Raw genomic sequence first — 23086 nt, 5'->3', positions numbered from 1 at the left:
AGACTCTTGGTAATTTTTCTACAACAAGGTGTAATAAGTCACAATAGTAAAGTGCATGTGTGTGTGCAAAGCTCTACTCATCCATAATGTCATGAACTGTGTATCTGAAAAATTTAAAATAATAATAATAATAATAATAATAATAATGATAAACTACTTTTAATAAACTAGCATGTGAAATAATTTAATAATGAAATAATGTTTATAATTCATATAAATCATCATCATTACACTTAATATACAAAAATCCCAGCAATAACAAATATACAATATGTAAAAAAATAAAATAAGGATCCTCCTAGATAAAGTCAGGAAAGAAGACATCAAACTCACTCCACCTATAGCAGGGGCTGTAGCCTCTGTACATGGGACAGTGGCTCAACTGGTTGAGCTACACACCGCCCTGCAAAGTTATTTAATCCAATAAACACTCAGCATGTAATCCAAAATGACCACATGTTACCGACTGGGATTTTCAGACTACACTAAATAATGTTGCATTATGATTAAAAAAAAAACAGGTAATTTTTAAAGGATTTTTGGGCTGGTAGCCTTTGTGAAAATACATTAGATGGTGTATTTACTTGCTCTTGGACATCCATGATTTACCAAGGTAAAGGTCATGTTACACTGAATATTTGTTAGAATTTGATTATCAGTTTTTTGGGTGGCCAGTCATTTTTATAGGGGTGGCACGTCCCCCCAAGACCTCCCCAAGACCACCCTTTTGGTTTTGCCATGTATAGTATAAGCCTATACAAGTATAAGCCTTTTATAAGCCCAGCTACCATCAGGTATGTCTCGAGGGATATAACTTGAACATATCGTTGGTCCAGAGGTTCAACAAAGGGACAACCATGCATGTTCACACCCACATCTAGTCTTCTTTTAAAATTAAAATCATAAATTAACCTAACACTCATACTTTTGGACAGTAGACAGACATCACAGATGTTTTGTATTACCTCCATTCCCTAATTTGTTGTCAAAATCCCAAAACAATTCAATCCTGCATAAAGTCATGTCACCAGATGAGCCAGTAATCACAGCTGACAAAGAAGCAAAGAGCATTCTGCTGAGTTGTATTTAGGTCATGTTAATCAACAGTTGTTTTTAACACACAGCCATAGTCCTTAACACTGGATCTGATGCTTACATAATTACATATAATGTAACAAATGGCAGGTTTAATAACAGAACTTGTAAAATGTGATCATATAAAAAGACACTAAGAAATAAGCAGAAATAATTCAGATAACAGTTAATCTGCGCTGTAATCTGAATATGTTTCTTCAGAGATTAATGGAAAATGTTCAGAACAGTCCTAAATATTATTAATATGAACATGATGATTACTGATAGGGTTTCTTTAGAAGTGTTTTATCATCTGAAGCTGTAACTATAAATTTCTCTGTGGTTCTGAAAAGTTTGTCATACAAATGACCACCAGAGGGAAGCAGATGCTGTTCATATTCATTTCAGCCATTTGTTTTTCACCTGTGAAATTTATTGCACATTGAAACTAACAAAAATTGGACAAAGTTGAATCTGCTGATAATAAACAGTAAAGCGTCTAACGACACAGAGCCATGACTGACTGCCTGAGTTACTAAAAATAATACTCTCATCACCTGTATCACAACAGTGCTGGTCGTTAAAACACACTACATCTGAGTCACATTTTTTTTTTTACGTGTATATACACTGTAAAAATCCTTCTAACTTTTTAAATAAATTTGTAGCATCATTGGATTAAAAGAAAATAATACCATTAACATGTCAGTGTTATTTAACATTGATTTATAGACATTTTTTTATTTGATATTCACGTCTTTGACAGCTGTTACAAAACAAGGCAGAATATTTACAGTATTAAATGTGTTTTTATTTTATTTTCTCTACAGTGAAAAGGTTTATAGGCAGTCTTTACAATTCCATCATTCCAACAGACATCCTATCAACAGGAATGCAAGCATACAATATTCACCTGATAAAGAAGAATAAACTATAATTCACACAGGTATGCTTGAGTGCTGTCAGTAGTGCAGTTTTTCTAATCTCCAGTAGCAAATAGTACAAATCACACTATAAACAAACACACACACACACACACACATTATGATATGATGCATGGCAGTGTGTTGATCTACTTCCAAGGTTGACTAGAAAACAGTTTCATCTGAACTAGAATTTTTGCATCCACTACCATCGCATATAGTAAAGGCATTAAAAACTAACAATGTTCATTTAAACTGAAGAGTAATTGAGAAATCCTATCACCAAAAATCTGAAAACCTTTTAGCAATCACATGAATACAACTACAAAATATAAAGAACATTTGAAGTTAATGATTACCCATGTACATGTAACGATACAGAAGAGAGACGTTACAGGTTTTGGTGCTCAGAAGTGAAAAAGAAATGATGGTATACCAAACTTCAGATCGGATTAGCAAAGTGAATCTCTAATCCTTCACAACCTAGCAGTCTTATAAACCAACTATGTCCAAGCTTTCCTGTGGTGGACACTGAAGAGGAGGGTGAAATCTTTGACTGAAGTAAGTCAAAGTTATTGATAAGTGCAACAACAAAACAGATCTACCAGTAGAGAGAGAGAAAAAAAAACACTGGCTATGTTTACCTGCACAACAACATTCTGATATGAACCTGATATTAAGAAGCAATACGTAAATATTGTGTGGACGCGTATACGCCTAAATCATACCATAATTATATATGGCATCCGCTACTCTACAGTAAAAACATTAATGGGAATAAGTAGAGTACCAGTCGAAATTTTGGGCACACTTACTCATTAAATTTGAATTGTAAGGCATGTCCAAACTTTTGGCTGGTACTGTAATTACTGTATAATGTGAATATTATAAAGCTCAACATACAGAATGCAGCACCGTCCACGTATAGTTTTTCTTTTAAAGTCTGATTGAGCTGAGGAGTAAAATTGCCTTTGTAATGTCTTAATTTCTTTTCATGATTTGATATAATGCTAAATGCTAAATCAGCATGTGATTTCGTCTCATATTGATCGCCGGCTGCACAATCGAACTGAACTGAAATCTGATCGTAGAAGAATTTATGTTGTCAGTGATATCAGAAAGAATTGAATTGTTTTCTAATTTATCAAAACATCATATTGTGATTTACACCCTAAATATTAAGAAGAATATCCTGCAACTTATATGAACACTGGAATCAGAATATTATTTTATTACGATTAAGGCAATACTGGGAATATTGCTGTGCTTGTAAACATAGTAACTGTTATTTTGCTTTTTACTAAAACAGTCAAGACATCTATCGTTGCTAAACCCGATTAGACTGGCTTGTATTTTACTATTCACTAGATTATTTAATACAAACAATGGCATGCAACATTATTTCCCTCCATTGCTTTAAAATCCAACCAGTAATGTCTAAAATAACACAACCTGCATGGACAGACAAAATACAGGGAGTCGTTGTGAGATTACGTCCACAAAAAGTCAACAAAAAAGCTGAAAATCCGATAACCAGAGTGAGCACAAACACAGAAAAATCACAGATATTGCTAACAGTCAATAGTGAGCATGGAATAAAAGAGGGGACGTGACGCAAAACTTGCAGAGCAGGAGGAAGTGTCTAGTCGCTGTGCTCGCTTGCCAGAAAGTGTCTCAGAAAATCAGTGCTGATTCAGTCACGGCAAGAAAGGGGGGAGGCAAGTTCCCATTTTGTAGCAACACTTACAGGAAGCCTTGAATGGCCTTTTTTTCTCCTTCTTGTCTTTTCCCTCCTTTTCCTTTACAGTCAGGACCACTAACAGTCAAACAGAGGTGGTTTTGGTTGTTGATGTCATGGTGCATTCACCACACATCACATCCAATCCTGTATTAGCGGCCGTAGAGGAAAGGCAGCAAGGAAACAAGGATGCTGAAACATGCTGAAGTACATCAGAGAGACTCCACTGTGGTCGCCATAGCAATGACCTCTTCGTGGTGGGATGGTGGCAGTAGGGGATCTTGCTGCGTCCGCTGACAGTCACTATTCAGGGCTCATTTTATGATGCTTGTTGCCACTTAGCTGCCTTCAGTTTGAGCCTCCTCTTCTTTAGCTGGAGAGTCCTGGTTTTTCTCACCATCGTCTTCCTCATCACCTGGGAAACAAAAAAAGGTGGGTGCAGAGAGATAGTCGGTTTCATGAATAAGTTACCACTTGTGAAGTTGGCTGAATCAGCAGGAACATCCACAAAAAAAGAAGAACAAGACTAAACGTTACAAGGTGGAGCCACTGTTTTCAGTGTTTTCATCTTAGGTCTTTTCTGTTTCCTTGCAAAGCCAGCTTGTTTGACCTGGCGTGTGCAGGGTTATGGTATATAATTAACTCTGCTTTCTTTCACATAATGCTCTGGGAGAAAGAAGCCCAACTCAGATAAAACACTGGAAATGTAACTTATGGCTTCCTGGTAGACAAAACGGAAAGTAATAACACAAAAAGGATGCCTCCTTTTTCTTTATTTATTTCCTCTTTTTGTAATGGTCTGAGAGGTGGAATTCCTAACTTTCATGTGTAATTTGACTTTTTTGCTTCTTTTTTCTCATCCAGATTTCTGCCCAACAACGGAGTGGCAGTTTAAATCTTTAAGTTACACCTGACTAGATGGCATTCTACAGATTCTGGATTGAGAAATGTAAACTATTACACACACGTAAACTATTAGTCACAATGTCAGTAAATGCATAGATTAGTTCTAAGATTTAGAGCAATGGACAGGATTCAGAATATGGAGAAAGACTGATATACTCATTTTAATTGCTTGTGACAAGATCCCTCATACTTACAGTCTAGGAAGTCCATCTTCAATGTCTGAATCATAGCTGACCTCAAAACTAGTTCTGAGACCAGATGCGTAAAACTCTTTGTGGATTTTTAACGGCAAACTGTGTGCATATAGAAAAGCATTAATATGTCTATGATTTCTTTTTAGATTTGTAGACTTAAAGATGAGGAAATGTGTTTTTTCTTTAAGTGATTGCTGTTCTGTGGTCAGAAGGAAGTGAAAGGAAGTGAATGATATAAAATATGCCATTCAGTTGATCCGGAAATATTTCAAGCCTTTTGATATCAGTCCAGATTTATTTAATTCATCTGAAATTTCTTACCAGATTTGTTGATGTTAAGCTGTGCCAGACTTTGCGATAGGTCAGTGGGTCCTTGCGCTCCTGAAGCAGCTGGGAGTTCGTGGATGGCATTCCTCCGGCCGGATCGTCGAGAAGCGATGAAATCCTCATAGGTCGCCTCCACATCCGTCATCGCTGACACGCCTCACCATAGCATTGCCTTTCACACACAGCAATGCACACTTACCACCAGCTCAGGTGCACATGGACACACACACTAAGATAGATTAGCACACATTAATATCACAAGCACTTACATTTAGAAAACTCATGCAGCCTGTCCTAATGGCTGTGCACAACATACACACCAGCAGTTTTCACAAGAATAAAGTGACACAGTGAGCTTTCCATGAACTTGTTCGATACATCCCTCCCTCCTCTTATTTTAAAACATAATCCCTGATTAATCTACTTTAATCTCAGCCTGGGGTACTCGCAAGTCCAGAGACACAGAGGAGATGAATGCTGTGGTGAAAATACAGAGGAGAGGAGTGCAAACACAAAGGATGGTGCACTTAAATAAATGCAGAGAGACACCCAAATACGCTCACTCAAAGAGGTAATTAAGGCACAAAGGAGGAGAGCACTGTCACCTCACTCAGTGGAAACAAGAAGTAGACTGTGCACTGTGTGGCTCTGAGATTTAGGTTAAACCCTCTGTTGACATCGTAGTGCTCTGTATCAATCTGCCTGGATGAGGCTGTCCTTCAGCAATGAGTGGGTTCAGGCTTTGTTGTCCCATTTACACAAATTAAAATCTGTCAATCTAATATTTTTTATAAATGCAACTATCTTAAATACCAAAATGTGTACATTTTTTTCAATTTATAGATGCCATGAACCTGGTTTTCCTCCAATTTGATGAAAAAAAAGAAGATATAGTGAATAGGAAAATTACAGTAATGACCTCAGGTCTTGTTTTATTTATGGATATTTCCAGTCATGCAGACTGTGATTGACCAAGGCTATTTTTGGATGCCTCCCCCGTCATCATCTGAGCACACTCCCACTCAGCTGTTAGTCTCAAAATGGTGTCAAGATGGACAAGACCCAACAAATGATCTCCATAGACAACTGACAGATTGAATGCAGAGAAGCAAGAGATGTCAAGGAGAGAATGACGGCGCTGCGTGACTGACCAAACACTGCAATGAGAATGTGCTGCTGGCGTTCTTTTCTTTCTTTCCCCCCTTGTAATGCTGGTTTCCAAAGCTACAATGAAGGTCTACATGGAAAAAAAAAAAAAAAACCTAGACCTTTCTGTGACTGTTGTGCATCTCTCTTGCTTATAGAAAGTTATAAAACAATGTTATGAATTTATGCAGCACCAAATTAAATAAAACATTACTTTCTGCATTGTTGATGTGGACAATAAAACTTAAAATGTAAATTATACACCAACAAAAGAAAAATAATTTGGATTGATTATTACTAATGCATTACATTTCACATAGCTGTTTTAAACTGAGTGGGTGTTCTTATTTGTAGCTTGAAGTGACTAAACACTGTTTCATTTATGTTTCATTTTCATTCATGTGTGTTTCATTTACTCATGTTGTATGAAATATTAATTGACAGTTTACATAATTCAGAATCAGCCAGAAAGCAGAACATCAGTAGTTTAGCTGTTGTGTGTCCTGATCTTGCAGTGGCATTCTCATATTGTCCTTATGGCTTTACTCCTGAGCTCAGCTGGCCTGGACACCAACACAGGCTATAATTTAGCACAAACACCAACATAAATTATCACTGTAAGATTTTCTCTGTACAGACCAGTGAGCTGCTCTGCCTTCTCTGTCAGACTAATTAATTGGGTGACCCATCATTGAGCTAGTTGATATCCTCTTTCCATCACATCCCAAAAGGTCTCTTGGATTGAGCTCTGGTGTACAGTGAACTCGTTTTCAGGCTGAAGAAACCAGTATGAAATTATTTGAGCTTTGTTACATGGTGCATTACCCTGTTGGAAGTAGCCAATTAGAAGATAGGTACTGTGGTCATAAAGCAATGGACATAGCCAGGAACAATACCCAGGTAGGCTGTGGCATTTAAATGATGCTCAGTTGGTAATAAGGGGTCAAAGTGCTCCAAAAAATATGCCCCACACTATAACCCCACCGCCAGCAGCCTGATCTGTTGATACAAAGCAGGATGAATCAATGACCTTACCATCTGAGAGTGGCAGCTAAAGACCAGACTCATTTAACCAAGCAAACTTTTTCCAATCTTCCCTTTTCCAACTTTGCTCAGCCTTTGCATAGTCTGTACATTTATAGAATTTATCTTCAGCATTCACTACGAAATCCTTTAGCGGATGCGCTGCATGACATTATTTGTGCATGCATTATTTTAGTCTTTTCATAATAAAAAGGTATCTTTGAAAAGAACTAAAACCTTAACGCTTACAAGCGTCAAATAGTTCCGGAAAATCGACACGCTCAAAGTGATTTCGCAGATCAGCATCAACAACCGTACGCGTCCCTCTGATGACAAAGACCCCCATAGAGCTAGGTCAGTGCCAGAAAACACAGACTGCACGATGCACACGTTACACATGCAATTACGGGGTGTGCACGGTCTGCACTTCGTGCACCCTATTAGCACGATTCGAGCAGTACCTGTTTGGACTAAATGGCTACCGCATACTCGCAGGGGTCAGTCACATCAGCATGGATCTTGCCACTTCAGTTATCCCCATTGGGCTCATCCAAGAAGATTCACGACGTCATTTAAAACAATAGTAATACTATTTCCGGGTCTGTGCTTCAAAACAAAGTCCTTATTCCATCCAATCTTTCAAAGCCAAGGCAAAGTATTAAAGCGATTATAGTGTTGTATTTTTTCCAAATTGTATCCATTCCGGTGAAATTATACCGATTATATTAAAACAGTCACCATGTTTATTATCATCAAACAGTGAATACATAAAAGTATATTCTGAGACGTAGAATCATCATAGAAGGATCAGTCAGTGTGAGAACAGTGATCTTATTGTCATGAAAGCAAATCTAACCATTCAGTAACATATTCACTCATAGCAGCTGCCAATGAAACGCTCAATTCATACGCCACATGCTCTCCGTCTGGTAAACTGAGAGCTTCCAAGTGTTTGCTCTGGGCACGTGTTTGAGTCAGCAAGGGAGCAAAATAGTTTCCTTGTTGAGAGTCTGGAGTTCTAACATTTGCCACAAGTGGTTGTGTTCTTTTTTTTAGTATTTTTTTCCCCAAATTGACGCAATTTTATTAATTTTTATATAATATAATATAATATAATATAATATAATATAATATAACTTCTTATTTTTATTACAATATTAGTCATAATATTTGAAGAATCAATTTTATTATTATTATTATTATTATTATTATTATTATTATTATTATTATTATTATTATATTTTTTTCTTTCTTTATTTTTTATATTATGAGTACAGCAGTTCATTCATTCTGAGAGAAAAGATAAAGATTTTCACTGGAGCCCTGTTGGTACCAGAATCAGGTAAAGGGAAACGCTTCTCCAATTTCTTTTTAGTGCTCTCACTAACAAATACAACCCATAAAAAACAATCTTATAGTAATAGTATTATTTTAAAGCCAAATTTGGAAGTCATCGTAGGAAAACGGAGAGTAAAAAGGCAGTGGCTCCCACAGTCCACCTACTGTCCAAAGTATACACTACATCAACCCACAGCTTGCAGTAACAACCAATTAAAAACGCAAATGTTAAGGTGCTAAGCTGCATCAGACAAACCAGTTGCCATTGGTAGCCAAAGATAAAAAAATATTAAGATAGTTCCATATCTTTTGCAGCCATTACAGAAGGTTGCGTCTGCCTATGAAACAATGCGAGTAAACAAATACAGTAGAAAAACGCATAATACCCATTGGTTTTAATACAAACGCGAGTGTACAACGATCCTAAATTCTCAATGAATTGTCACTCGATATAACTTTCTGGTTAAACAAAATATCAAAAACAAAAATTTGAGACAGCTCGTTTGCTTCAGCAAAGCCGGAAGTACGAAAGAATGAATGCTCTCGTTTCTACTGGCGACGTTTGACCCCTTGTAACAACAGCATCAGACAAGGGATAACCTAATGATGGAAGAATTAGGTAATCGAAATTCTTTCCCAGTTCGTTATTATTTTTAGCTGTTGTTGCAAAGTCCACTTTGCAGCCTCTCAGTTTCTATCTTCCACAATGAACACTAGGATTTTAATAACCGTTTTCGCATACCAGTTTTTGATAGCGACCTCTTTTTTTGTGGTATTTAGCCCTAGTAATGCTAGGTAACGCAACGACCAAAGATGAAGCTAGCTGCTGGCTGTCTGGATGGGTGTGATTCCTAGCTACAGCAGTTGTCCTGTGTTAGCATTAATGCTAACTACTGAACCTCCAAAATGAGTAAATTGAATTGTGCTTCACAATGGACAGTCAGATGTAAATAATCGTGCCAACTGCTTTTTTTTTTTTAATTTTATGTTTAATTTTTTTTCGGTACCAGCGGTTAGTGTTAGTCTATTTTTATTTTTAGCATTGAGGAATTATTGTAATTCGTTGTTGACTCTGGTGTGGGGGCAACAACAATACAATGTAGTTGAATCATTGTACAAAACAGCAATCTTCAAGATAAATTTATGAGAACGAAAGAAAATATTTATTGCGCAATAAGTATTTACGTTAGACTTAGTCTATTTCTGTCATGTGTTTCTTTTTTATAATGGACAGCATAATATAATCCCTTGTCCTATTCCAGCAGATGGTGAAGCGCCTCCTGTTGAGGATCTGTCTCAGTGTAATACGTGTAAAAGATGGTTCTTCCCTAAAGTCCTGGTAACAATAATACTCTCATCTGTTATTGAAAGAGAATTTTTTAAAGTTATTTTTTCATGTAAACATTAATGATTAATGCAGTTAATCATTGCAATGCAGTGATTGTAGTTACATAGAAATTTTCAGGTACCTTCAGAGCATATAAATCTCTGACAGTCTTAATTAAATTCCAAAAGTAATCCCAGGAAGTTAATTATTTAATTGTGGCTATCTTGGACTTGTGAGACACCATTGCCACCAGTATATTAGACTGGACTTTTAAGGTGTTTTTGCATAAGGAACAAAGGATAATTATGTCTTAGAAAGTTTTTAAGATGCCAGGACAGCAGCCATTTTCACATTTTTTGTCAGCTGACAGGGCATCAGCTGTTTATATCCAAACAGCCAACAACAGTAGCTCTATAAAGAGCTCTTTGAGATAGGATACAGTTTTAACAGAAAAGTAAAGATTTTTTTTTAACAGAAACCCAAAATTTAGAACTTAGACTAATAAAACGCTGCAGGCTTGCACTGTTTTATTTGTGTGATTGGTAGACATGTATGTAAAGGAAGTTGATGTCAAGTAGATTAAAAGAAAAACAAATGCACGTTTGTTTGCTTTTCAAGGACCTGTATACACTGTTATCATTTAACATCATCATATGAGACTATAGTGCAGTTGTGCACATAGATGAAAACAGTTATGCAGAATGTTTTATAACATAATATTGGTCCCTTAAAACTTAAAAAATGGTATGACCACAGTGTGTTATGAGTTTATTTTGTTAGACTGGAATGCTAATACACAAATATTGTTTGATTTTCTAATTATTTAGCCTCATTAGTGGATTATTGCTGCATTAAAGCATGATCGCAGCAGAGATATAGACTTGTATCTATTGTAGGTAAAACATCTTGAGCTTTGAGAAATGAGATGCAGCATACTGGGGTCAGTATTGTTGCAGTAACAGCTTTGTTGCCTCCCTTGCATTGTGTATTTTTTTTAAAATAAGCGAAGAAAGTTTTACTGTTGGTCTTGATTCTGTTTTTCTCTGTCAAACAGGAGAAGCACACAAAAATTTGCCAAAAGACAACAACTAAAAAGAGGAAGGTTTTTGACTCCAGTAGACAAAGAGCTGAGGGAACAGATATCCCCGCACTCAAACCAATCAAACCAAAGGTAAGGCTGTAGTAGAGCAGAGGGACAAATGTCCTAAAATCAACTTCCAAGATGGAAAAAAAAATGTGTTCAGAGCTGTACATCTTAGTCTGTAGGAAAACTTCCAGAATTACAACATTTTTTGTCAACACATTTATGTCTGAAGTATTTATTTCTCATTTAATTGTTCCCCATCATAAAATTGACCTATTTTTATATGTGGCTTTTCATGAATCATTGACCCACTTCAAATGTTGATGACACCTAATGTTTTGATAATAGCTAGATAATATCTGAATATTTAGTTTCATAAAAAGCAATAGGCTGTAACGCAAAGCTCACGCAGCACAGAAGAGAAAATTGCCATATTTATAGACTCATTTACCCAGAGCAATGGAAGCATTTGTTGCAGTTATATTAAGATCAGTGGAATCCCCAGAATCAGAATACTTTATTAATCCCGGAGGATCAGAATAATCAGCTGTTGACATTACGATCTTCACTGTGGCAGACAGCTCGTTTATGAACATTTGCTGTTCCACATGCAGCATACAGTCTTTTCTGCTGAACGTTTATTTTCAAATGTAAACCATTTTCAATTGTATTTCAGTCACAAAGCTCAGCTGCACCCCAGAAAGTAAGTTATTTTGTCTTTTTTTAAAATAAAATGTATCCTTCTTTTTCTTTTTCATGATTTAAATTTTTAGCTTCTCAAATAGTCTGTTGAGAGCCAGAAGGTTTTTGTTCACTGTTTGTGACTTTGTAAATACTGATTACTTTGCATTGAATCACTTGCTTGTATAGGACTAATACTTGTTGTATAAATATTATTAGAAGAGCCAGTGGCTTTCTCTTGCCCTGCTTTAAACCAACAATGAAAATTTCTTTTTCTTTTCACCACTTACTGTCTTGACAATCATCTTTTCTGACTGCATTACTGCTTTAATCTGTCCCTAAAAAACGGATTGCTTTCAGACATCTCATCTTAAAATGAGCATGCAGAGCTGAGTTTATGGCTCATGTTCTGCAGCCTGTAATGTAGATGGAAGATCACTCCGAGCAGTTAACAGGCCGTTGACCTGAGGTCGAACCAAAAACGACTCTATATCTTTTCTTCGCTGTTTTGCCTTCAACTAACAGCTGCAGACTCACACTCTCATCCCACTGGAATAGCAGCATTTAGTATTTGTGTTTATAAACAGGACAAATGTGTAGTTGTTGGATTATTACACACACAGGAAACGAGGAATATATTCTAAAATCTGCAGGGTATGTAGGAACAAATAAAGAAAAACTGCTTCGTGTGTATATTCAATTGTTTATAAGATAAAATGTGAAATGAACCACACGTCTGTAACAGTAGGAGGAAGTAAGAAGTCACTGGAGGGGTGTTACCACAGAGGCAGCTCAGACATTGCTTGGTGAACTACTTTTGTCAGTAATCATCAGCTTCAGATATGAATCAGACTACCACTGCGGAATTTCTTTCTCTATTATCATTATTATTCGTAGTGCTAACAAAAGTAAGAATAAGCGCCACATTCAGAATTTCCAGGCTGAGATAAAAGTCTTACCATTAGTGTGTGACATGTGGCTTGATCATATTTGTTTTAAGTCAGATGGTTTTAGTCAGAAGTGCATAAACTGTAAAAAAAAAACTTTGTCCTGCCAGGCAGAACCCCCGAAGAAACCTTCCAACTGGCGCAAGAAACATGAGGACTTCATCGCTACTATTCGGGCTGCCAAGGTCCTCACTCAGGTCATGAAGGATGGAGGACCATTACCCCCACCTCCTCCTCCTAGTTATGATCCAGGTATCAAACTGTTGTATTGTAAGCTCATTAAAGCACAAGTTATTTTTATGCTGCAAAAAGATAAGTCACATGTTTTAACGTCAGCACACATGGGTGCTTGTTTACAATATTTATCTAAAACATGCTGGTGTGTTCTCTTGTAGATTACATCCAATGCCCTTATTGTCAACGGAGGTTCAATGAGAGCGCAGCCGACAGACATATCAAGTTCTGCCAGGAGCAGGCTGCCCGCATGCCCAATAAAGGCAAGCCAGGAGATGCCAGGAAGCCTCCTGGTCGCACACAGGTACGCACCTGCACATTCCACAGCAATGACAATGTGCATCTGAAGAAACCATTTATCTCCTTTGTTGAAAAATGACGTTCATGACTAATTGTCTGATTTACAGTGTTTTGAAACATAAAACATTAAAAGCCTTCACTGCCAAATTTTAGTGATATAACGTACATATTCGTGCCACACCAATCACTTGAAGTCACAGGGGGGTTTGCCAACACTTTTAAAAGTAATTAGGAAGGTTGGTTGTATGTCAGTTCTCAGCTTGTCAGTTCTCAGCGCTGTGTTATTGCCAAATATTGTTTAAGAATCTGAAAGATTCCCCCTTTTATATCCATACTGAGATTTCCACTTTGCAGCAAGCATGTAAAAACCCGTCTCTTAGCACAACGTGTTGTGTATGACTGCAGCGTTATTGGGATTTCCAATAAAGGCAGCAGGATTTAATCCGTTTTGGCTAAGAGCTCTGCTCTTCCACTTTAATGAGAAAACGTCAGTCATCACTCATTGAGTTGATAAAGTTTCCCACAAGTCATGTTTTTATATTAGCTATGAATCTGAATGGCTCTGTTATTTTACTTTTTTTTTTTTTTTTTTTTTTTTTTTTAAAAAGCTTTCTAAGATTTCTTGTTTCCTGACAGCAGATTAAAACATGTCATACTTCTGTGCTGGACCAAGCAAATGCACAGTTCACCTACTGTATATGGAGCTATCACTTTGCATAATAAAGACTTAGGCACATCCAGAAACAACTCTGCATGTATGACTTTGTCTATACCAGCAGTGGGTTGCTGTTGGCTGTGGACTGTAAACAATAAAAGTAAACCCAAGATTTTTAGTCAAATTTATTTTTCATCTGCAAGGGACTGAAACCAAGGGATGTATAACTGGAACACAACTAACGAGATGCAGATAGAGTGAGTTAGCAGTTAAAAGCAGGTGAGGTAATAAACAGGCCACAGAAAGCACATCAGATTACACAAGGGTAGGAACATCAGAAATAAAACAGGAAAACTAAACTATACAAATAAATTTGCCTTTGCCTTTAAACACGACAGGACAACAAAACCTTAAATGTTTAAAGAAAACATAGTAGAGAAGTCAGAAAAATCATGCTGATGGCTGAGAAAACTTTGCCATGTAGAAGTTCTGCTAGACAGCGTTTCTATGCAGTGGTTAAGGAGTTGGAAAGAGTCTGTATTAACTTAAATGTCATGATTAAATAAATGAGACTGAAATCCAGCCCCCTTAGCTTTAAATCATTATATGCGCTTATGCACAGATGTACAGTATGTGTAATGAGTGCATGAGAACATTCCCCTAACTACAGCTCTGACCATGCTTACACAGGATTTTGTGGTGGACGTGGAAGCCTTGCTGTTACAGCATGCAATCTTAACATCTACATATGTTCTTTATATCCTCATTTTATTTATTTATTTTATTTCATTTTTTTTTTTGCCCTTTTATGGTTGAATTTTACAAAAGACATGCAACATATATTTGACCACTTGCATACTTATACTTACAAACACTATTTGAACACTTCATGGCTACTAACATAGTGTTATAAAGATTTTACAAACTGTGCACTCTGCAGTGAATGTGTCTTCAAAGAGTGTTGATCTACTTGGTGAGAGCAGATTTTGCTTCTTAAAAGAAATCTTGTTAGATTTGTGCTGTGATTTAGGATCTATGTGTGTGTGTATGTGTGTTGAAAAGTATGCTGGTGCATATCCAAGAGAACAGGTCAAGCTTTTCCCAACTATCACTGAGTGATTGCCAGTTGACTGGTTTATCTTCACCTTCAAACGTTCCTCAGTCTGTATAATTAATAATTCCAAGTTCTATAATGCGGTCACACAGTTATTCAAAGCAGATCGCAAAAGCAACTTAGGAGTTTTTAAAGATAAAGAAGTTACATTTGAGCCCCTGAAACAGAGGCCTCTACATGTGAAATAGCTGTAAGCTCAAAACCCTTCTCTGCAGTTTGGATGGACTTTAAGCCCAATTCGCAGCCGTAGGTTAAATTGTTTTTGTAAAACATTTGTAATTGCAAAAAGCCAATGGATCCAAATTTTTTGGATCTATTCCTAATAAATTAAACATACATGGGTAATTTTTGTACAGTTTTCATCTTGTGTTGCCTTCTCTGTCTTCAGTACAAGCTTCCTGCTTCTGTAAAGAAGACCAACTCTCCTGCCGTGTCATCCATCCCGCCAGCCTCTTCTCGTTTACCCCAGAGATCAGGCCTCGGCCAGTCCACCGGTAAGACAACACAGCTGCATGGGTGTTGTATTCACCTAACCACAGCATGTATTCCATTAGCTCATTATATGAACTACAATAGTATACTATTTCCCTGTATTATATGCTGCTTTTTTTTCTCACCTCATTTCGCCTTCAAGGAATCCCTTCTGGTAAGGTTTCCTCATCTGGTTCAGTCAGGAGTAATCCCTCCAGCGTAACGGGCCCACCATCAGGGTGAGTGCACACACAAATGTGTTCACACTCCTGTGAGCTAGCCAAAACTTGCAAACGGGAACTGGAATTTCATACATTAGTGTTGTTCCCATTTAGCGCTGTGCTGTGTGCGCAGTCAACTCATTTGCTGGTTTAGTAACTCTTTTTACATGAGCTTACAGCCCAAATCTATTTTTGCTCTGTATCTCATTTGAATTATATTTAAGTTGGAACCAAAAATGTTTTTTTTTGGATCTCAGAGATCCAAAATATTATCCAGAATATTATGACTACAGGGAGTTTAGACAGGAACATTTAAGCACTGTGACTCCAAGATGAGATTATTTAGCAGTTGTACAAACATTACTGCTTGCTGATCATTTATTTATGTTTTTTAGCCAGACTTTGTTATATCTTGCATTAAGCACTAGTTCTTGAGGCTCTCTGAAGGTCTTTTAAAGCTTTTCTTTGTACATTGACTGCTGTTTCACCTATTTTTTGTTCAGGCCTTGTACAGGATCAAATTATAGCCAACAATTTGGCAAAGAACCACATGTTAATGGGATCTTTAGGCTCTTTGCTACCGGTAGCCTGTTCGACAGACAGTTGGATGCATGAAAGATGCCAAAACTAACCGTTTTACAGGCATGAAATACTATTTTTGCACTACTGAGGTGATTGCCAAAGAGCTATTGGCTGAAAACGCTATCTGAAAGGGATTTCCTTAAGAAAAGTTTAAGGTGTGTTGAGGAATAAAGTTGGTCATAGCACAGATGAGCTTTCAAGCTTATTTGAATTGTGCAAAGTTTTGCCTTATAATCTGTATTTTCATATTTTGTTTGCATGTTTAAATAACTTCTGGACACTACTAAATTAAAGCTCACAGTAAAACTTATCTAGTCTTAAAAATATAAAGATCATTCAAGTAGTAGCTTTTACTTACTGATTGTGCTGGTTCTGCTGGCAGTGTGTTAATAACTCTGCACTGCCCTCATAAGCCTGCTAGGTCAGTATATAAATATAATTGTCATGATTGTAAGAGCTTGAGTGCATGTTTGGAATTTGAGATCTGTGTTTACAAATCCAATTTCTCTGTTTTTTTTTCTCTGATCTCTCTCAGAGTGGGAAATAAGGCCAGAGTCATGAGTTCTGGCTATGGCTCTGCAAGGAATACTCAGTCTGGAATGGGACCCAACAAGAAGAAAGTTGACTCGTACATATCTAGGTGAATAAACCCCAAGAGACGTGAGCTCCTCAGAACGTTATGCAATAATGACTTACGATCTTCTGCCCTCTTGTGTCTTCTAAGGTGTATAACATTTTTTCTTTTGTTTTATTTATTTTTTTTCCAAAGCTCACATCTGCTTAGACATTTTATTTGACATCAGATTTAATTTTCTTTCTCCAAATTCCTTAGGTTTTTTTTTCATGCCTCTTTAAATCCCTAACTGTGTAGACAATCCTGTTGTAAATGTAGCTTCATGTACATAAATAATTAATTTCCTGCTGCTTCATCTTTGTCATATTCTCAGGGATGATGTTGATGACTATAATGAGATTGGCAATGGTGGAATGAAGAGCAAGTTCTGTCACGCCTGCGGGACCAAATACCCCGTAGAATCTGCAAAATTCTGCTGTGAGTGTGGGGTCAGGAGGATGTGTATCTGATGGAGGTCAAGAGACAAGTAGGGTTGCACCATTGCTGAAGTTAGCATCAAATGGTTTCTCCATAACTGATTATTATAGAAATAATCAAAAAAGAAACATTATGTCTCTACTTTTTTTTTAATATATCACCATCTACATTGGTGCTTAATGGCTGATACAGTAACAGCCCATCCAAACCATTACAGTGGGGATGGGATGTCTTATCAACAGGAAATTGGATTTATAAATGAGTATCAGCATTTAAAAGCCACTGGTGCAACCTCAGAGCAGAGAAGAAGATCCTCCAATGCTAAATGATGTGCTGTAAAATCTGCAAAAGGAGGAGGTTAAGTGTGACTCACTATAATGGGTGTAATTGCCCTCATATTTCAATCCTAGTCAGCCTTCATATAAAACGAATTCCTGATACCTATTTTGCCTCCAGTTCCTATTGAACAGAGTGTGCTCCTGTTGAAGTGCAATATAATTGACTACTGAAGAAAGCAGTGTGCTTTTCTAAAGAAAATTGGCTGCAAATTGCGTCTTACCACCTTGTTTTGACAGGGAGTGGTCCTAAAATGTACTAGCTATCAAAGGTCAGTGCTCCCTGTAATGTCACTTTACTGGCAACATTTCTCATAGTAGTGAAATGTAGTGCTACAAATAGTCAAATGTAGCAATCAGTCCCTTTTACTTGCTCTTGCTCTATATTATGAAATTATTTATTTTCTTATTGCATTTCATTTTTACTAAATGGAGGACTGCAACTTTTCTTTCATGCTGTGTATTTTTATTTGGATTTGTATAAAATCAAACCATACATGGATGTGTTGCAATTACTTTTTTTTTTTTTTTTCCATTCTACAAAGTTGGTATTCATTGCATTGAGGTTTGTAGGATCATAGGTGCAGTAACACTACTGGTCTTTATAGGTGGTTGATCTTTCTTTCTGATAGATCTATGAAGGTGGGACAGACAGCTCTCTTCTGATGTGCATCTGTAATTTATGTCATTTCACCGTTGTTAACCATAATTTGAGTTTAGTTACAAATTTAAACAAACTATTCTGTTACTCGAAAAAAATTATTTAAACAGATTGGTGGGTTTTCCTGTTCTGATCTCAACAGTTTGACCTGAATGAGATTGTGCGCTTAATACCATGTATATCCACCATCAATAAACTTCCGTGAAGACAAACCATCCATATGAGTGTTTGTTAAAGAAGTATGTCGGTATTCTGCTTATATTGTAGGCCATTTGCAGCAATAAGTATAAAGTCACATAAACACCTTTAATTTGTTTTACATATAAATACAGATGGGCTACACATGCAGTGTCATAAACAACATTACTTGCTGTATCTGCTTTAAAAAAATATACATTTTATCAACACAACTTAGCTTGATAACTCGTTACCTGCCAGGAAAGTAGCTGCAGCATTGAAAAGGGTAGCTAGAATGAAGAGAAAAGGCTGCATGCTTGTAGCTTAACAGTTTTTTATGTGCACTGATAAATGTGATAGTTGCGAGTTCTGACTTCCATGCTACAGTACATCCTCGCTGCTCTTTTTCATTTTAAGGCAAGTACCATTAATTACAGTAATGACTGAATGTGATGGGAAAGGCTTCTTAAATGTCTCACATACACACAATAAAGCCTTTGAGCTGAGCTCAGCCAACTGTGGCAGAATATGCTTTTAATATATCAATCACTGTCGCGGAAGAGAGCACCGATGACTTGACACACTGCCTAAAATAACTGACTTTAGATATTCAAGATAACAGATATACTCCCAAGGCCAGTCAAGTCATTCTTGGGCAAAGTGAAAGCAAAACTGTTTTTCAGCACCTTAATATTTCCTGGCCATGCTTCAGCAGCAGCCATTGCTGAGTGCCAGTAAATGTCATATTCTTCATGATCAATTTCTTTTAGAAATTATCCGTTTACCTGAACATAGGCACCTATTATTAATCTACAAAATATTCTCTTTTTTTAATAACATCTGCAGCTATTAAAAATGTTATTCGGCCTTTCATGGAGCTTGTCCAATAGAGCAGTGGGTTTATGCAGCAGTATGGGAATATCCGGTATGTTGAAACACGTGGAAATTTCTACTCCCATTTGGCTTAATGGCTTGTTTCTGTATAACTTGGAAGCTTATTTAAAGAGTCAGTAGTTAAACAACACCCAAAAGCAGCTGCAAAAGAGATATACTGGCACTTGACGGGAAAGCTTAAATGAAGCGGAAGCTTCTTTTTGCATAAACCAGGTAGAACTTACAAGCTATTTTTTCTTTTTTTTCCCCTCTTTTCAGTTTTTTTTCTTCATGCTATGCTGCGCTTGAGTTCAGTTTCAGCGATCCTTTGACAGAGTATTCAGCATCTCGTAGCACGTAGTCATGGAAGACAGGATTTCCTTCGCTTTGCAAAGGTTTTTTGTCTCCTTCTCCCCTGCTGTGTTCGGCTTCCCTTTCTGCTAGCAAAAAAACAGTGCGTATTAGTGTTCAGCCAAACACAAAGATTGTAATGGATCTCACAATAGATTAAAAAACTTTCTTTCAGCTACATGCACGTTATTGATCATCTAATATCTTTTTTATAGTCTGTCCTGGACAAATCAAAATCTGGTTTCTGACAAACAGTCAACCTTTAATCTGTGTGGATGTTGACTAAACTACAACACAATTGTTGGATTGAGTCTAAGTGACAATCTTAAAAAGAAAAACAAAATGTTGGAATGGATTAGAATAACACAGACTTTTGTGAAGCTGCAGTTGTTTGATTAAGGCATGTGGCTATGCTGTATGACTCAGGCTTTTACAATAAGTCTGAATCTTCAAATCTCAATCTGCCTTCAGGGCTGATTGAGTAGGCCAAGTCCTACAGGGACAATAAGGGTGCGGTGTTCTGTGACTTTTTGAAAAGCAGCTATTTATCATGGAGCTTAACAAAACACAATATGATTTGGACAGTAACATAAAAGTGATCAAAATGCCTTTTCTTACATCTAATCAGTTCTGCATGTGCACTTTCTTCTGTTTCTTTGCTCTAATGTGAAGCAAATAAACCAGTCGAAGAAACAAAAAGCTTAATGTTTGAATACGCTGTCACTGTTAACTTATGGGTGACTCATCCATTACGTGACAGAAGGGAACAGAACAGCCTGCCAACCCTCTGCCTTTGTCAATTACACGTCACAAGTAATTCAAAGAAACTGAAACAGTGATTATCTTAAATTTCTCACAGTGTTGCATTTCTCTATCAAAGATTAATCAGAAACCATAAAAACCCCTGGATTTCTAGAGAATGCGATATGCTATTACTTACCGGGTTGCAAAGGCAGTTTATTGACAATGTGACTGATGTGGTCAGTTGTTCTGTGTGGGAAAGTCCAAATTTCTGCATTCTGCAAGCTAGTATGAGCAAGGTGTTTACAATATTCTGCAAAGAAAGGTATGTGAGCTTGTGGCAATATTTCGGTAACAAAAAGTATGCCTTCAATGACCAGAAAAACTGAGATCCGCGTTCAGATACACTGACTCATGCTATTCATCATGATAGTTATGGAACAACTGGCTTTGCACAGTTGGGACAAAGTAGATGAGTAGATGCTGATTTCTGTTTCAAAAGTTAGGTGTGGTTATAAAGCTGCTGTGGCATCAGGCTGTGTGTGATGAGTAGAAGCCAAATAAAAAGGATCTCAGTCTCAGTTTTTATGGTCACAGTGAGTATATCTTATGGTATTTGTACAATCAAATGAAACTAAAATAGAGACTGAGCAAATGATCAGACAAAATAGTGAAACATATTAGACCCTAGTAAATGGTTATTATTACTCACTTCTTCATCTGCCGTGCAATTTGGTACCTTGCGTTTCAGTTTTGGGCAGGATAACCTTTGGAGTGCGGTTTCGACACTTTCTTTCTTGAATGAATGAGAAGAAAACAGTGGTCAATATAAGCAATAGTAACTCAAGCATTCACAACAGCACAACATTATAAATACAGTTTTTTTTTTCTTAAATGAAAGATTGAGAAAAAAACATCTCAAATCGTTTAATATCTGTGTTTTCATGGTTTTTGTATCTGGTCTTTTTAGTTTTATTGACTATTAAAATGCAATCAGAATGATCCTTTCTGTATGATTCCACAGTATGCTGCTGGCCTGTATGGCTTATGCAAACTAGCTCATTTCCTTGTTATTCTTTATCTTTCTTCAATGGTTGGCTGAAATTATTACTGGTTATCAAAATACTATGAAAATAACACAGAAAGAAGGAAATCTGAAATATGATTACTATTAGGTTACAGCTGTTTTTTTTTAACTGACTCATATTTTCAGAATCAACATGCTGGCTCATGCATGTCTGCTTCCGTGAACAGTATTCACATATCTCCCTTGGAAATAAGATAATATCAGAGAAATCATTTAACGATTTCACTGATGTTCAACCTAGCAGTAATATACTTGAAAAAGTTCGTCCGTTTGCAGATTCAATTTACAATTCCATTGTCAGTTCATTGCAATATGTCACACCTGGACCCACAACCAATTTACAACCCCATATAATAACTAAGCATGCATTCACAAATGCAAATTTAAACTCTACTGTAACATGAAACACATGTAAACAAGATATAGAAATATCCCCGCTTTCTTTTTTCTGCACCTGATTTGAATAAAGGTGGACAAAAGGAAGTCCACGGTCATAGAATAGGAGTGCATTAGCACACAGCATGAGCAACTTTCACATGCTTTTCACATTAACATACACTAACATGCAAACTAGAAGTCTTGCATATTTTGTGAAGACACCAACAAGACAACTTCTGTTTAAAAGGTACTGCTCAAAGTACAAAATGGCTCTGTAGACAGGTGCTAAACGGGCCTGCCTGCAGTCAAATCCACTCACTAGATGAAAGATTTTGAAGTATTATGCAATAACAAATATGAAAAAAGAGGTCACAACTCTTTAGAAGCTGCAATCCTATATCAGTTTGGAACAGGAAAGCATTTTTCAAAATGACAGCAACTGAGCTCCTCAGTTTACAAAAGATTTCAGTGTGTTGGTAAAATAATATGTGTTGCAACACAGCCATTATTCTGCCATTTTTTTAAACAAAATTGAGCCTATATTTATCAAATAAACACAATTTCTGTTATCCAGACTTTGACATCTTGTGTCTTTTCTGCTTTTAGTTTCTATTTCAAATTTCTGGGTTTATATAAGACTGAAAAAAACTATGCTATTCTTCCCTAATGAGAAATAATTGTGTTGCATTATAATTAAAACAAATAGTAAGCAGTCATTCTGCACACCTACAGCTTTGGACAGGCATAATTTCCTTCTTTCTTGCCGAAGAGCTGAAAAAAACTTCACTCTGCTGTCTGATTTGCAAATCCTCAAATCAAGTTTTAGTTTCGGTTTTACAAGATCATTGTGTGTGTGTGATTATTAAACATTTATAAAGAAATACAACATACTACTTACTGTGTTGGCCAGGTCTGTTTGCACAATCGCTCTGTAACTGTTTTCAACTTCTCTCGGAGGATTTTTAGTTTTACAGGTAAGAGACAGAGGTAGAAGCAGAAAGACAAGGAGACAGATGCAAAGAAGAGACTGAGAGTTTATGGTCACACTCTGAGGGACATGAGGAGAGAACGAGGCACAACGGTCAGTCAACTCTTAATCATAATATAGTTTAAACAAAATTAAAGAAAACATGTTATGCTTTCTCCT

At 36.7% G+C, this 23086-nt stretch overlaps 2 protein-coding genes across 7 annotated transcripts; one reads left to right on the top strand and one right to left on the bottom strand.

The window, feature by feature from the left end:
* Window positions 1-1797: 1797 nt before the first annotated feature.
* On the bottom strand, window positions 1798-7933 carry pkia (cAMP-dependent protein kinase inhibitor alpha). Of its 2 annotated transcripts, none has more exons than XM_041967798.1 (3): window positions 7793-7933; window positions 5157-5391; window positions 1798-4150 (listed from the first exon to the last, which is right to left on the bottom strand). In XM_041967798.1, the coding sequence occupies exons 2-3, from the start codon at window positions 5305-5307 to the stop codon at window positions 4074-4076; spliced, it is 228 nt and encodes a 75-aa protein (XP_041823732.1). In that variant the 5' UTR covers window positions 5308-5391; window positions 7793-7933; the 3' UTR covers window positions 1798-4073. The 2 variants fall into 2 exon arrangements, with proteins under 2 accessions (XP_041823732.1, XP_041823731.1); XM_041967797.1 differs by having other exon boundaries at window positions 5157-5334; window positions 7793-7931.
* A 1243-nt stretch (window positions 7934-9176) lies between these two features.
* On the top strand, window positions 9177-18540 carry zc2hc1a (zinc finger, C2HC-type containing 1A). Of its 5 annotated transcripts, none has more exons than XM_041967791.1 (10): window positions 9180-9288; window positions 9932-10008; window positions 11051-11167; window positions 11757-11783; window positions 12819-12960; window positions 13104-13246; window positions 15400-15505; window positions 15646-15721; window positions 16821-16925; window positions 17233-18540. In XM_041967791.1, the coding sequence occupies exons 1-10, from the start codon at window positions 9273-9275 to the stop codon at window positions 17366-17368; spliced, it is 945 nt and encodes a 314-aa protein (XP_041823725.1). In that variant the 5' UTR covers window positions 9180-9272; the 3' UTR covers window positions 17369-18540. The 5 variants fall into 5 exon arrangements, with proteins under 5 accessions (XP_041823729.1, XP_041823725.1, XP_041823726.1 ...); XM_041967792.1 differs by having other exon boundaries at window positions 9187-9288; window positions 9935-10008; XM_041967794.1 differs by lacking the exon at window positions 9180-9288 and adding an exon at window positions 9470-9579 and having other exon boundaries at window positions 9935-10008.
* Window positions 18541-23086: the final 4546 nt, after the last annotated feature.

The sequence above is a fragment of the Melanotaenia boesemani genome, chromosome 18 (genome assembly GCF_017639745.1).
Source record: "Melanotaenia boesemani isolate fMelBoe1 chromosome 18, fMelBoe1.pri, whole genome shotgun sequence".
NCBI lineage: Eukaryota > Metazoa > Chordata > Actinopteri > Atheriniformes > Melanotaeniidae > Melanotaenia > Melanotaenia boesemani.
Note: the sequence above shows the minus strand (reverse complement) of the source record. Positions and strands in the feature narration are given on the sequence as shown.

What these genes read in the sequence shown, in the direction of transcription:
- pkia (XM_041967798.1), bottom strand. Translation starts at nt 5,307, where the DNA reads ATGACGGATGTGGAGGCGACCTATGAGGATTTCATCGCTTCTCGACGA. An exon ending in GCTTAACATCAACAAATCTG is followed by an intron (nt 4,151 to 5,156) that starts GTAAGAAATTTC and finishes TTTGTTTCCCAG; the next exon opens with GTGATGAGGAAGACGATGGT.
- zc2hc1a (XM_041967791.1), top strand. An exon ending in TCAAACCAATCAAACCAAAG is followed by an intron (nt 11,168 to 11,756) that starts GTAAGGCTGTAG and finishes ATTGTATTTCAG; the next exon opens with TCACAAAGCTCAGCTGCACC. An exon ending in GCTCAGCTGCACCCCAGAAA is followed by an intron (nt 11,784 to 12,818) that starts GTAAGTTATTTT and finishes TTGTCCTGCCAG; the next exon opens with GCAGAACCCCCGAAGAAACC.